At 36.0% G+C, this 14,275-nt stretch overlaps 1 protein-coding gene across 27 annotated transcripts in view; it reads left to right on the top strand.

Moving 5' to 3' along the window:
* Positions 1-14,275, top strand: part of dlg2 (discs, large homolog 2) — a 218,905-nt gene that overhangs the window by 197,519 nt on the left and 7,111 nt on the right. For 19 of the 27 annotated variants that reach the window (XM_084103815.1, XM_084103826.1, XM_084103835.1 and 16 more), the window contains 3 exons: positions 7,029-7,205; positions 8,162-8,237; positions 10,371-10,470. In XM_084103815.1, coding sequence (XP_083959941.1) covers positions 7,029-7,205; positions 8,162-8,237; positions 10,371-10,470 — 353 coding nt within the window. Of the gene's footprint in view, positions 1-7,028; positions 7,206-8,161; positions 8,238-10,370; positions 10,471-10,741; positions 10,788-14,275 lie in introns of all 27 variants that reach the window. The other 8 variants (XM_084103836.1, XM_084103839.1, XM_084103816.1 and 5 more) reach the window with 2 other exon arrangements.

Genomic DNA, 14,275 nt, shown 5'->3' on the forward strand with positions numbered 1-14,275 from the left:
TACAACCATGAGCATATTGCAGGACAAAATATGTGAACCATTGGATTTAACATAGATTTCTGCATAAATTAAATCACTCACAATTGCAGGCTTAAATAGCAACCAAACAATAGTGTTTTCTTGTGTTGTTTTTTAACACACACTTTACTGTGAGCATTCATAGTATATGGTGGAAAATGTATGCGATTCAGCTAACCTGGAGTCCAAACCTGGAGTTCTATCCTGAGGACAGTGGATTTATCCATATAGCCATATTCAGCCATATTTATTTATTTATTTATATATCTGTTATTATGTGTTTCTGGTCTCCCTGTATAATTATCATCAGAATACATAGTTGCAATAATATTTTGTTTTCTAAAGTGCAATACTTCTTTTAGTGCATGTTAGTGTTTATGATTGCTTTTAGTGTATATTCAGTTACCATTATTGTACTGTTTTAATTTTATTTTGTGGGTTTTTTTGGGGGGGGGTGGGGGCGGTTGTGCTGTCTTGTCCATGCTTATATAATATATATGTATATAGATAGATATGTATATATAAACATACTTTCTCCAGAAGCCAAGCACCAGCATTATTTTAGTATTATTTATATACTATTATAGTATTTATTAATATTTTGAAGTAGCTTTTTTTATATTTTTTGTAATTTTGTTATGCTGTTATCATTGATTTACATTTACTTGCCAAGGCAAGATTTATAATTTTCATTTAAGTTTGAATATTTTGAATATTTAGTGTCACCTTTTTTTTTTTTATTACCAAAAAATATTTTTATAGTTTCAATTTTAGTGAACAATAACAACACTATTGCTGTTAAGCACCCATATTTACATTTGGCAGTTTGTCTCATCCAGTAGTAATTTACATGTAGAAAACAGCCTGCAAATCTCAGACATAGTATTGCAATTTTATTTGGTGTACAAAGACTAATATATAATGTAAGTGTATCTGAAGGAAAGAAACTTGAATACATACTAGTAAACTGTATGCCTTTAGAATACTGCAGTGAAGGAAGGAGATAGATGTGAGGCAGGAAAAAATGAGTCTTCACAAACCTCTGCTCAGTCTGTAGAGGGGAAAAGAAAATTATGACAACAGTATCATTTCCAGTTTGCCTTCGAGCATTGAGATGCATTAAAGCTCATCTGAGATGAATGCAGAGGGGTGATCACTGTTGGCTGTGTACTATGAATAGAAAGCACATGGCAATGTAAAAGCAATGCATGCATGATTCCATTCACACACTGACTGATCAGATGAGTCAGTTATTGAGTGATTTTCCTCAATCAGCATGTTTCAGTGTTTCTGTCACAATGAATCAACATCACAATTTCTCTAACGTGGAAATGTGTTATGTGTGTATTTGTGTGTGCGCTGCTTATTTCTCCACAAAGTGTTCTCTGTGTCCCTCTGCGGTAGCATTTACATGTAACCATAACAACACCCTTCCTTTCTGTGATCAGAGAAAGAAATATACATCGCCTCATCCCGTTCATTAAGCAAGAAAGTCCAGTGTGTGTGTGTGTGTGTGTGATTTTTTTCCAGTGCAAATGTAAATTTCAAAATATAAATTGCAAAGTTGTCGTGGTTTGATTTATTTTGTGAGAAGGCTGTGTTGTGTCTATGGACTGCGACAGTGAGAGAGAGCTATATAGATTTTTATTCATTTCTTTTTTAAAACACTGCAAATAATATCATGAATATTGATGTTATGTTCATGTGGTGTTGTTGTTTTTAGTTAAGTTATCCAGTTTATGTTTAGCAGGAAAGTATTCTTGTCCTGACCTAATATATATGTTATTTTTTAATAAACCAAGATTGCAAATGATCAATTCAGAACTCTAGAAACTACTCGGTAAACTTTAACAACCACATTGCAAGACCCTGACAACCACCATGAAGGTGGACTCTTTTGATTTTGACCAGCAAGTGTCCATCCTAACATTGTGACAGAGACTTTTGCACTAACAAACACCTCTCCCATTTCCTTCAGAAATTGTAAAAATGTAGTTATCACATAAAATCCACAGTTGCTGCAGTGTATGTAATTCACTCTTGCAAATGTCACCTAGGCCCCTGTTATTACACTAGCCCAAGCTCTTATTGTCATGAGGCCACTGATTTACACATACAGATAGCACTCTACTTTACTCTCAGGGGGCTTTTAAACCACATTTCTCTGTAACAAGCAAAAGCACCACATTATCTGCACCTTTGCCAGCACTCTGACACTTTCTGCTAGTTTGTGTGTTGTAGATGTAATGCTTTTTTTCCCCTTTTGCCATGCTGATGGCTTCAGCTTTTATCTCACTGCTTAGCAAATACTACACTAAAAAACATTTCAAGGACTGAGGCAGCACTTACTCAAATTATATTACAGACATTTTCTGGTGTGAAAAAATGCTGTCCATGAGGTTCACCACCCATGGATGTATCCTTTTCTGCTGAGCACTGAATATTACACACATACCTGGACTATTGCACAGAGATTCAGCCCTGCAGCTCTACTGAAAACCCACACAATAAATCACAAGGCAAATCATTCAGGGGCGAATTCAGTTCACTAAACAGTTTCGCCACTTTTGCATGCAGTATTTCAGCACTAAGCCAGACCAGTGTAGCTATTGTTAACTAAACTAATCTCATTTTCTTTATCTGAAATCAAATATAAATGTTAGATTAAAAACTTAGAAATTAGATATTTAAAGTACTAATGAAAAATCAAAAATGTGCGTCTGTGTGTGTGTGTGTGTGTGTGTGTGTGTGTGTGTGTGTGTGTGTGCGTTCGTGCGTGCGTGGAACCTTTAGTTCTTTCATTAGGTAGTTTATAAATCCATTTCACCGCTGAATTCTTTACAGACATGATTTTGTTCTATTTATTATCGTAAGGGCACATAATGCTCCGCAGTGAGCATTTTTCAGTATGTGTAATGTGACAGTAAATTTGAATTTTTGTCTGCAGACTGCACTAGCACATGCTGTTTTTTGGAAGTGTCTTGAGAAGCATCATTGCCGTAATGATGCCATGGAGGGATGGATTCACTGTAATGGGCTGAGAACCTGCCAGCATACAAACATATATAAAAATATTATTTATCTGCACTGTACGTAGCTTGCAGTTTCCATAACAACCGCAATGTCTTTGTTGGCCGATGATAGGGAACATGTGCTTTTTTCCCTAGGCATTCGTTCCAATGTGTGTGTGTGTTCTTTATGTTTTATACTTTAATGAAGCAGGGGTTAATGAGGACATTGAATATAATACTTTGTTTCGTGTGCAGTGCGGATCATTTCTTTGCTCTCATTACAGTTTGTCTTTTGTAATGGATCCGTAATGGTGACTTGCCGCCATTACACTGCACATTATTGCTTGCTTTTAGAAATAATGTTGCACCAGTGACTGTAGTGACCCTAACGGACCTATTTGCAACATCACATGACTTTTAGAGCGGTTTGTGCTAAAATACAGCTTGAAGTGCAGATCAGTTGTCTGAAAATTGTGTTTGATGTGGAATAATGCATGCTTAATAAATTATATCTGTGAGCCTAAATGTTCCATCCATTAGAGTAGCATATGCGCCAAACTTTATGTGCAACCCATCAATTTTGGCGTGCAGTTATCTGCTCACAGCAGTGCAGTATGGGTAGCTGGTGTACTTTTTCATTGATTTCATCCTTGGGATGATATTGAACACCAGCACAAGATGCAGAGAAATTATTTATGTTTCTTTAGAAATTATTTATTATTTAGTTTTAGAATGACCTTTAAAGAAATCTTATTGACCTCAAACTTTTGAATGTTAGTGTATATAATCTAATGTTTCATAAATCATTTTAACCACAGTTATAATACCTATTTATATTCAAGCAAGGATACATATTAACATTTGATTTAACATTTCATTCTGTGTTTTTAATCCATTAAACTTTTTTAATTAAAACCTTAAATAGGTAAATCTTATAATAATACAACATTTATGAGAACATTGAAAGCTGTAAGAGAATTTTCAATAACACTTTATTTCAATGGTCATCTTTAGACATTCTACTATTAGTAACTTTGCAACTACATGTCAACTAACTCTCATTAGAGTATTAGTAGACTGTCTGCTTAATATTTAATATCTGCTAACTCTTTACTTTGTTGCTCCCCCAACAGACATTCTGCTAACTCTAAGTATATTTGCAACTACATGTCAACTTATTTTACTAATCCGAACCCTAACACATAACCCTAACCTAACAGTCTACTAATTCTCTAATGAGAGTGTAGTTCAACTTATATTTAGTACAATGTCTAAAGTGGACCATCAAAATAAAGTGTAACAGAATGTTCTCTGGATTTTGCAGGGAAAATGTCACCCAGCGGAAGTGACATCATAACAGTTTTGTCTACATCTCATTTGTGGAATCTGCATTATAGGCTTCCAAAACAGATGTATTGTCATGGTTACAAAAGGCAGTATAAAGGAAAGGTGAAGTGACTGCTTGCAGTGAACAGAGACGACCGGGGCTAGTGTTCTAGTGTTACTTGTTTTTTTCGTCTCTCTCTTTTTATGTGAGAGCTTTTATCATGGCTGAATATTCAGTAGTGCTGTTAAGTGTGTGGTATCATTGCAGCATTTAATTAAGGAACAGCGTGTTCTAAAAGGCAAAATGGCTTGAATAAATGCCCCTTTTTTTGTTGTTATCGGACATCTACTTTATGTATTGTGCTTACGTTTTCATCAAGGGGTCAAAGTTCAGTTTGGTTTTGTTTAGTTACCCCCTGCTGGTAGATACTGTAACTACACCATCAGTATCATTCTTTATTGATTGCCGTTCAGTAGCTGTAATTTTGTGAAAAAAATACAAATTTTATAAGCATTTGGAGTTAGGAAGAAATGCTAATGCTAACATAGTTTTCTCCAGGTCTCCTTTTTCACCTTCATTCTCATTGACCCAAACTGAATAAGAATGCTGGTCTGCATTAAAGGATTTCTGCTAGGCTTGCAGTGACTAAACGCACCAGAAGGAACAAGTTTAAAGGCCATTATTGTGGTTATCCCTTGTATTGTGTACTTAGCTGGGCAGGCCTATAGGACACTGTGACGGCCTGTCTGTTCTTTTGTGTACACATGTGCCTGAGCTATAGTGCTTCCTTTTACTGTGTTTCATTGCTTGATCATCCACACTGCCCTGCTGGAGAGAGATAAGCAAAACAGCCTGGAACATTTTCGCAGGTAAAGATTGAGAATGTAATCGAAAGCACAAAAATAAAACAAAACAAATGTTACCTTTCCTCCTAATTTTTGAAGTGCATACTAAAGATCAGTAGGTGACTCCAGTTCACATGCTTCCTCTTTTTTTTTCAGCCCTCCTTTTATCTGGTCTTTGAGCCTGGATCATCAGTGTAAAATCTGCTCCTTAAATAGAGTGGATTGTGTTTGTGTCTCTTTCTAAGAATGAGTACATGAATCATGTTTTTTTAAACGCCAGCCTGTCTCTCCAGATAGTGCTTCTTCATATGAAGATGAATGAGAGGTTTCTTCTTTCGCCGCACAGTGATGCACCCACTTCAGACGGCAGGAGAGAGTAGTAAACTGTGATCGCCTTTGAAAGGGCTTCACATATCTGTGCTTTTCTCTTAGTGGAGGGTTTCTGTTTTGTGAAGTAGCTGAGATTTCTCAGTCAAAATAATGTGAAAATTTTCATATATGAATATATTTCAAGGTTTGTGGCATCTGAGAAAGACCTAAATTCCATATGCACTACCATTCAATAGTTTAGGGTTGGTAAGATGTTTTAATGTTTTTTGAAAGAAGTCTCTTATGCTCACCATGACTGCATTAATTCGATCAAAATACAGTAAAAACAGTAATATTGTAAAATATTATTATAATTTATAAAATTGTTTATCCCTGTGTTGGCAACTCCAGTCTTCAGTCACATGATACTTCAGCAATCATTCTAATATGCTGATTTGGTGCTCAAAAAACATTTATGTTATTATTATCAATGTTGAAAACAGTTTTGATGCTTAATTTCTATTAAAAAAAACCATACTGACCCCAAACTTTGAAACAGTAGTATATATTTATGTATGATTTTTATCATATTTTTATGTTATTTTTGGCTTTTTGTAAGTGGACAGGAAGTGATAGGTAGAAAGGGCAGACATTTTCTGAATTAATTATTTGTTCAACTTTCATTTTTAAAGGGATACTCCACCGTTTTTCAGTCACGCCTGATCCTCTTTCCACTATTGACAGAAGTGAGAGGAAGAGGATCAGGCGTGACTTTTTACTGCGCCGAGTCGAAGTACTTCCAAAAGTGCTATTACGCCATACATTATAGTTATCCTTTTTAACCCGCTTAGAAAAGCGCCACGTTTTATTTTGTGTCACCATACTTGGTCGTATAACTACTCGTGTAACTGTTTTTAAATAGGGAAAACGTTGATGTGTTTGGTCACTTCTAAATTCATTGCTGTTAGATACCATTGAATATACTGGGGTAAGCTAAGTGCTTTCAAAGTGTCACCGCGCGCTAGAGCGATTAAGTGCACGCACTGAGATGAGAGAGGTATGTATCAACTCGTCTTAGATAAGGGAATAACATAGTTTAATATGAAAAAACGGTGGAGTATCCCTTTAAAACAGACTGAATAATGCCACACTAGTCTTACCCCACAGAAATATTAATATAATATGATGTTGGCTGTAATATGATATGATGCAAGCCCTTCCAGGCTTGGCAAGAAAAGTGACTGCAACCACTTGTAGATTTATATGTTGATGGAACGGAGCATTCGGTTGTTGTTTTAATCCACCACTATGATATGTGCTACCGTGGCTACTGGCTAGTGTCACTTATTGTACCCCTCACAGTCGTATTTGCACATTTCACGCACGCTGTTTTCCAAGGAGTCAGCCGTTGCTGCTTTAGTGACAGATTTGAGTTACTGTTTTAGTGACAGATGGATGTGAAATGTTGCACAAATTTGTCAGGTCTGTAAAACTGACTTTATGCGTGTGTCTCTCCAGGGCTCTGTTCGACTACGAGAGAGCGAAGGATAGTGGTCTGCCCAGTCAGGGTCTCAGTTTCCGATATGGAGACATTCTCCATGTCATCAATGCATCTGATGATGAGTGGTGGCAGGCCAGGAGAGTGACGCCAGAAGGGGACAGTGAAGAGATGGGTGTCATCCCCAGCAAGAGGAGGTGAGTTTCATGATTTCATGATGATTTAATATTTATATTGCATTGTTTTTTTATAATTAATTGTTCTAAATTAACATGTGACAGGCCTAGTTCTAATTGTTACCCTACTGCCCTATATTTAAGTTGGCTCTTTAAAGGGAACATACAATGGAAGAAAGAATTTTTCTTTCTTCTCCGATATAAAAGAGTTCAATACACTATGTCCATAATAAGCAGTCTTAAAGGTACAGCAGCAAAAGTCTGTTTGGTTTGAAAGATCAGGTGAAAAATGATCATGTAAAACTAAATTAGAAGTGTTTTGGTTGTTTCAGATTGTATGTACACTACCGTTTAGACATTTCGATTTGGTAAGATTTTTAATGATTTGTTTTAATGCTCTTCAAGACTGTATATATATATATATATATATATATATATATATATATATATATATATATATATATTCATTATATATATATATATATATATATAATAAAACCGTAAAAACAGAAATATTGTGAACGATTACTACCATTTTAATTAACAGTTTTCTGTTTTAATATTTCAAGATATATTTTATTCATGTGAGGCAATGCTGAATTTTCAGCATCATTACTCCAGTCTTCAGTGTCACATGATCCTTCAGAAATCATTCTAATATGCTGATTTGATACTCGGTTATTATGTTGGAAACAGTCGTGCTGCTTAATTTTTTTTTGGAACCTGTGATACTTTTTCAGGATTTAGTGAAGAATAAAAAGTTAAAAAGAACAGCATTTATTCAAAATAGAAACTTTTTCTAACAATATAAATCTTTACTATCACTATTTATCAGAAATCATTCTAATCATATCTGCTGATTTGGTGCTCAATAAACATTTCTAATACAGTAACAATATGTTTATGAAAACCGTACAAATGTAGTGTAAGTACATTAGTTAAGTGTTTTACTGACTATGTCTCTATTCCTGTGGCAGGGTGGAGAGAAAAGAGAGAGCTCGTCTGAAGACGGTTAAATTCAACGCAAAACCCGGTAGCCTCGATTCTAAAGGGGTAAGTGAGTTCTGTTTGACTTTAAGTCAGTGCCAACATCCGAAATTCTGTTCGCCCCAGTTTTCAGGTATAAACAGGAAGGGCCCAGCGATTTAATGACGGTTTAGACACAGTTCACCTGCAGCCCCTGTCATGTCTCTTCACTCATCTCTCTTCAGTCTATCCGGTTTAGTTTCTTTCGTTCCCTGTCATCTTCAATTTACTTTTCCATTTCAAGTTGTGCTGGTGGGTCAGTCAGTCAGAATGGAAGTGCGTGTGAGAGACTGTCCTCGTGCCGCAGTGTGACAGCTCACTCTGAGCTCTCAGCATCAGTACTGCAGCACAACCCAATGTTCAGGCGCTCACTGAAACAGCCTCAGTATTACGTCTGTACATAGATGTGTCTCTTCATCTTTTATGAGATCAGTATGCTAAGGTCATCTGTAGTAAATATTTATTATGTGTGTATTTGAGAGAGGTAACTGAATAAAACTGAAGGATGTATTTTTAGTTCGGCACCCAACCGCAGAGCCGTTCAGGGTTTCAGCCTTACAATTGTATCCATAGCAACATCACAGCCAGCCCTGCAAATTTCAGTTTTTTCCTTGTCTTTTGTTTCTTTTTTTTCCCTCTCCCTCTGTCTTTTAAATATGAGGAGAGGGGTGGGGATGTTGGCACTGATGGATTACTTGAGGATTTTGTCATGTGGTTTTGTCTTTGTGTTCAGTTGCACCAACTTGTGTATGTATCATTTCAGGTTTATGATTCATAAGATGTCAGTGTTGATTAAAAATGCATTGATTAGAAGTGTTTATATGCCTTATAATAGGGAGAATTAGTTAGGTGAAAGTTATGAATATTCCCTTTAATCACTATCAGGGGTACAATTGGTTTATTTCGTACAGTGTACTGATATATAGGTAAAAACCACAAAATACACACAAAAGCATTTAAATCAAAATGATGTTTATTGCCAAACATTTAAGTATGAATCCCATTAAGAAATGTCTAGGTTATGTTTCACCCACAAATCATTAAAAAAATGATTTGCATAAAGGAAATGAAACCTATTTTAGAACCATTGCAATTCATAATAATTAAGCATAATACTCCTGATTTTATAATAAATCTCATTCTCATTAACATATCACATTCTGACAATTATTTTTATTAAAGCATAACTAAATTCAGGGTAAAAAATACTAATATGGTTACATACTTTACAACTTAAATATTTACAGTTTTTCTTTATTTGTTTCTTATTGAGTATTGCATCACATTATTAAGAATTCCATTACGTTATTCAATGGAGTTTGAAATTTCAATAACATTTTAAATTGTAATGGTTCTAAAATAGACTTGATGTAATATAAGTCATATAGATTTTTTTTCTTTTTCTTTTAATTTTGGGGTGAAATATGATGTGGACATATCCCTGATGGGTTCCACCATTATAGATTAATCAGGAAAATTATGTTCATATCAGGCAGCATATTGAGCTCAGGTTCACATTTAGAATCACCCCAGGCACATATATGTTACCTCATTTGTTTTTTTCAGCATTTTATAACCATTTTAAAAACAATTCACTTTCAGAAAATCATAATACTACACATAAGCAGCACAAATTTTGCCCCTTTGATCAGCATGTCACCCTGTCAGGAGTCCTGCATGCTTAATATTTTAATAGGAGTTTTTTTTTTTTTTTAAGTCAAGTCCTTTGCCTTTGCATGGCACTAAACCAGCTTCAGTTGGCCTTTTTTATCATTGTTTACCTCCGTTGTATGTTCATTTCTACTGATCATGTTTTGATTTGAATACATTTGAGCTGTCTAAGAATAGCTCAGGTGCTGTGACGTCATGGACAGCAGGGTTTGGATCAGCCTTCACAACAAACAAAGACCACCTATTCAGGATCATCCAAGTGCTTTCAGCTCTAGCCAAAAATAATGCAATTACCTTGATACAAATAAAATTGCTCATTTGATTTGATGAACGATCCTGACCATGAAAACAGAATGGCACAATTTGATATTTGGTTGTTTCCTGGCTGCTGTCCCTCACGTCTAGCTCTGGTCGTTGTGTTGTTTTTGTCAGCATGTTTGTGACAGCGTTTAGAGCCCCCTGTTTGCACCATGCTCTCTCTCCGCACAGTCATTCAGTGAAAAACGTAGAAAGAACTTCATCTTTTCACGCAAGTTCCCTTTCTACAAGAACAAGGACGCCGACGAGCAAGACGGCAGCGACTCGGAAAGTAAGTAGCCACAAACGCACGTGCACTCTGACACGTAGGTACATAAAAACAGCACACGCTCACACAAACGCATCCTCGGGGTGAGGCGAAAGGTCTAGGTGTGTGTAGGTAGCTCCAGGAAGCCCATGCCCTCCTTCTTCTGCTGGCGTTTCTCCCCGCCCCACCAACAACCTTACTGTCTCTCTCTCTCCCTCTGTCTCTCTGTCTCCCATTCTTTCATCTCTCTTCGTCTCTCTCTTTCTCCGCCCCCCTGATCGGCTGTGTGGTGTAGGACATCTCTGGAATAGGGGAGGACGGGTACGGAGCAAAGACACTGAGTAAGTGTGTTAAGGAATGGACCCAATACCCCTCTCCCAACCACACATGTAACATTTCAGTTCAGATTTGTTCTTTTCTGTTACGTCAACGACAGACCTGTCTGCATGTCAGAATACTAATGTATGTTGGTCTACAGGTTTCAGGGATTCCTGCATTATCATCCTTAGGTTTATGTGGTAGCTAAAATGTTGCATGAACGTAACACGTGTGAGAATAGTTTGTCAAATGTTGTTCGTTTAGTTTGTATGTCAAGACTGTTGTGCTGTTTTCTGATGTTTAGTCTTGCATAGCTGGAAAAGGTTTATTCTGGCTAAAAATTATGAAATGTAAATTGAACAGTTTTGTTTTGATTGTATGTCTTGTTTAGGGTGGGTTTGTCAAATATAAATGCTACAGTAAAAGACACATATAAGTAATAAATTCTGATTATCTTACAGACATGATTCAAAACAAATCAGAATATGCAGTTCTGTTCATAGATATCTACTTTCTAGTCCTTTGTCTTTGTCTTTTATGATGTCTCTGCAGTGCTGTGCCAAATGTTGTTTTGTGTTTTTGACAGTGTTTTATGTTCACATCAGGAGCATTTAGCTAAAACAGTTATTAAAATATCGTTTTAAGGGAATGAGGAAATCCACATCAGTCAAACAGAATATTTAGCATTATTCTCAATGAATTAATATGTATTTGTGCCAAGATATAATCCATAGAGAGGGGAAGAGAATGTTGTCCACAGCTTATGTATAAGTAAATACAGCTTGATCAGAACAGAGGATATTTCTTTTGGGTTGAACGTGTTCATCTCTCTTTCTCTGTACTGGGTCCCTAATTTAATCTTCTGTGTCTAATTTTATTTTATGCTTGAAACTCAAGTCTAATTTTTGTCCAATGCAACCAACTTAGACTGTCAGAGTTTATAGCGAGCCCCTGATAATGATCTTCTAGACTTATGATGAAAACTAGAACGTACTGTTATAAGAAAGTTACTGAGTAACATGATGACTTTAGGTCAGGTTGTTGGAGATATAGTACTGTGGTCCAGCTCCAAAACATTAGCTGTCAGGTTTTGAAGTCATCTTGAGAGTGGCAGGTTTCCAGACCGAGTGTGTATTCAGAGCCTGGATGGATGAGCTTGTCACATTGGACAGATTAGGTTTTGCCATATAATTGTCATATTGCATGATGCTCTTCTAGACAGCTATAGAGTGCCATCGTCAACATAATGAAATATGACTTGTTTGTTTCCCCTTGGCTGGTAAACAGGATTTGTGGCTTTTATTTAATTTATTTTGGAAATGGACCCACTTGATAATGTGCTGATGAAAAATGATATGTGCTGTCAGAAAGAATCTTTTCCAGTTTGTTTCATTTTAGAAAGATATCAGTTTTTAGCCATAGCAACTTTAAGTTTAAACATTTCAGAGTTACATTTCAAGAAACATTTAATTAATATGAATGATTTATTTTTATTTTTTTAAAGAAAGAAAGAAATAAATAATTTTATTTTGCAAGGACGCATTAAATTGATTAAATGTGACAGTAAAGACATTGTATTTATCAAAGAATGCTGGAGAAAAAAAATATGTATCACAGTTTCCACAAAAATATTTAGCAGCACAGTTGTTTTCAACATTGATAATAATAGTAAATGTTTCTTGAGCATCAAATCATCTTATTTGAATGATTTCTGAAGGATCATGTGAAACTGAAGACTGGAGTAATGATGCTGAAAATTCTGCTTTTTATCACAGGAATAAATTACATTTTAAATATATTAAAATAGAAAACATTTTAAATTGTTTTCATATTTTATAATATTATAATTCTTTTACTCTGTTTGTACTGTATTTGATCAAATAAATGCAGCCTTGGTGAGCATAAGGGACTTCTTTCAATGTTTTTTCTAAAGTCACCATGTCTCATTCATCTGATGTTAGTACAAGCATAATTATTAAGTCAACCTTATTTTGCAACACGGAAGTAAACTACTTTCTGTGACTGTACGAGACTTTAGATTAATTTGCCACTGTAAGTAAAAAAAAAAAAAACTAGAAAAATAACAAAGTGCAGTAAACGATAAAACTATTTGTGATACAAACCAGTGGGTTTATAATTACGACAAAACATTCAAATAATATAATAAGAAATATCAATTCGCAACAACAAGCAGCATAACAAGCTGTTTTGTACAGCTAAGAATAACTGAAAGTGGATCCCACTGGGAAGCCTTGCACAGTCAAGTTACAAATGGCCATGCCTGCTCTTAAAAATGAGGTGGATAGTCTAATTAGGTGGACATGTAGCACCGTTGCGCTCGGGCGGCCCAAGTTCGAGTCCCAGCTCATGGACCTCTCCCACCTCGCTTCCTGTCCACTCTATACTGTCCTGTCACAATAAAAGGCAAAAATCACCAGAAAAAACAATATATAAAAAAAAAAAAGAAGGTGGATAGGCACCATATTAGGCGCAGAGGGCAAAGGTCACTGTCTGGTCTTACAAGATGATGTATAATCTGTCTCCACCAAAAGCTCCAGGCATTGTTCAAACCCACATAACCTTGTTTAAAATCCTCACAGATGCTGTCATCTTGACTGCTGTTTAATGCATGAAGCTCGTCCTTTCCTTTCCTGCCTACCTACATAGGCAGCTGCCTTCTAACCACCATGACTGATTTTTAGTACTCTACATAACCATCCATGTGAGACTCAACTTGCAGTAGCATTTGATATATCCCCTTTTTACCAAATTTTAAAAGCAAAATAAAGTTGCCTACCTTTCAGAGCAGCCTTTGTGTTGTGAGTCTACATTTGATGCCTTAAAATTCTGCCTCTGTAGGCAGCTCATTAGGTTGTTGAACAGAGCTTTAGAGTGTGCTTTGTGTTTGTAAGGCTGTATATAGACATAATCCATTCTGTTTATGGCAATAGCTACAACAATAGAGGCCATCTAGCTTTCCACAGCATCTAAATTGTTTTGGGTAAGAGTGGAGCACTACACAGTAGCTGATTCATGCATGATTCATTCTGTATAGTTTAATGTTACCACTTCCAATGAGAGAAATTAAGCTCTGGCTCAGAATAACACTCGATCCTATCTGGGTTTGAATCGATGGATAATAACCATATAGTGTTCCTGCGGCAGCCTGCTTCTGTTTGTCCCAGGGCTAAAAATAAACTACTCTGGCAACTTGAAGTCCCTGTGTGCGCAGACTGCCTCAAAACTAGCGTCACATTGGACCTGCGTTCCCATAATTGTACTTATATATTCAATTAGTATTGTCACTGTCCGAAACGTCAGTCTCATCCGTGATTAAATTGCTTTTCTGTTGTCCATCATCATCCCAAAGCCTTTCTGCCGATCCCTTTAATCTGCCAAATGAGCGCTAACTCAATTTTGCCACTGTTTTTCATTTTTCTCTTTTTTTTAAAGCAAATGTCCTTGTCAACAAGTACGTAATGACATTACATGCTCAGTAACTCATTTACAC

The sequence above is a fragment of the Abramis brama genome (assembly GCF_963993115.1).
Source record: "Abramis brama genome assembly, chromosome: 25".
Classification (NCBI taxonomy): Eukaryota; Metazoa; Chordata; class Actinopteri; order Cypriniformes; family Leuciscidae; genus Abramis; species Abramis brama.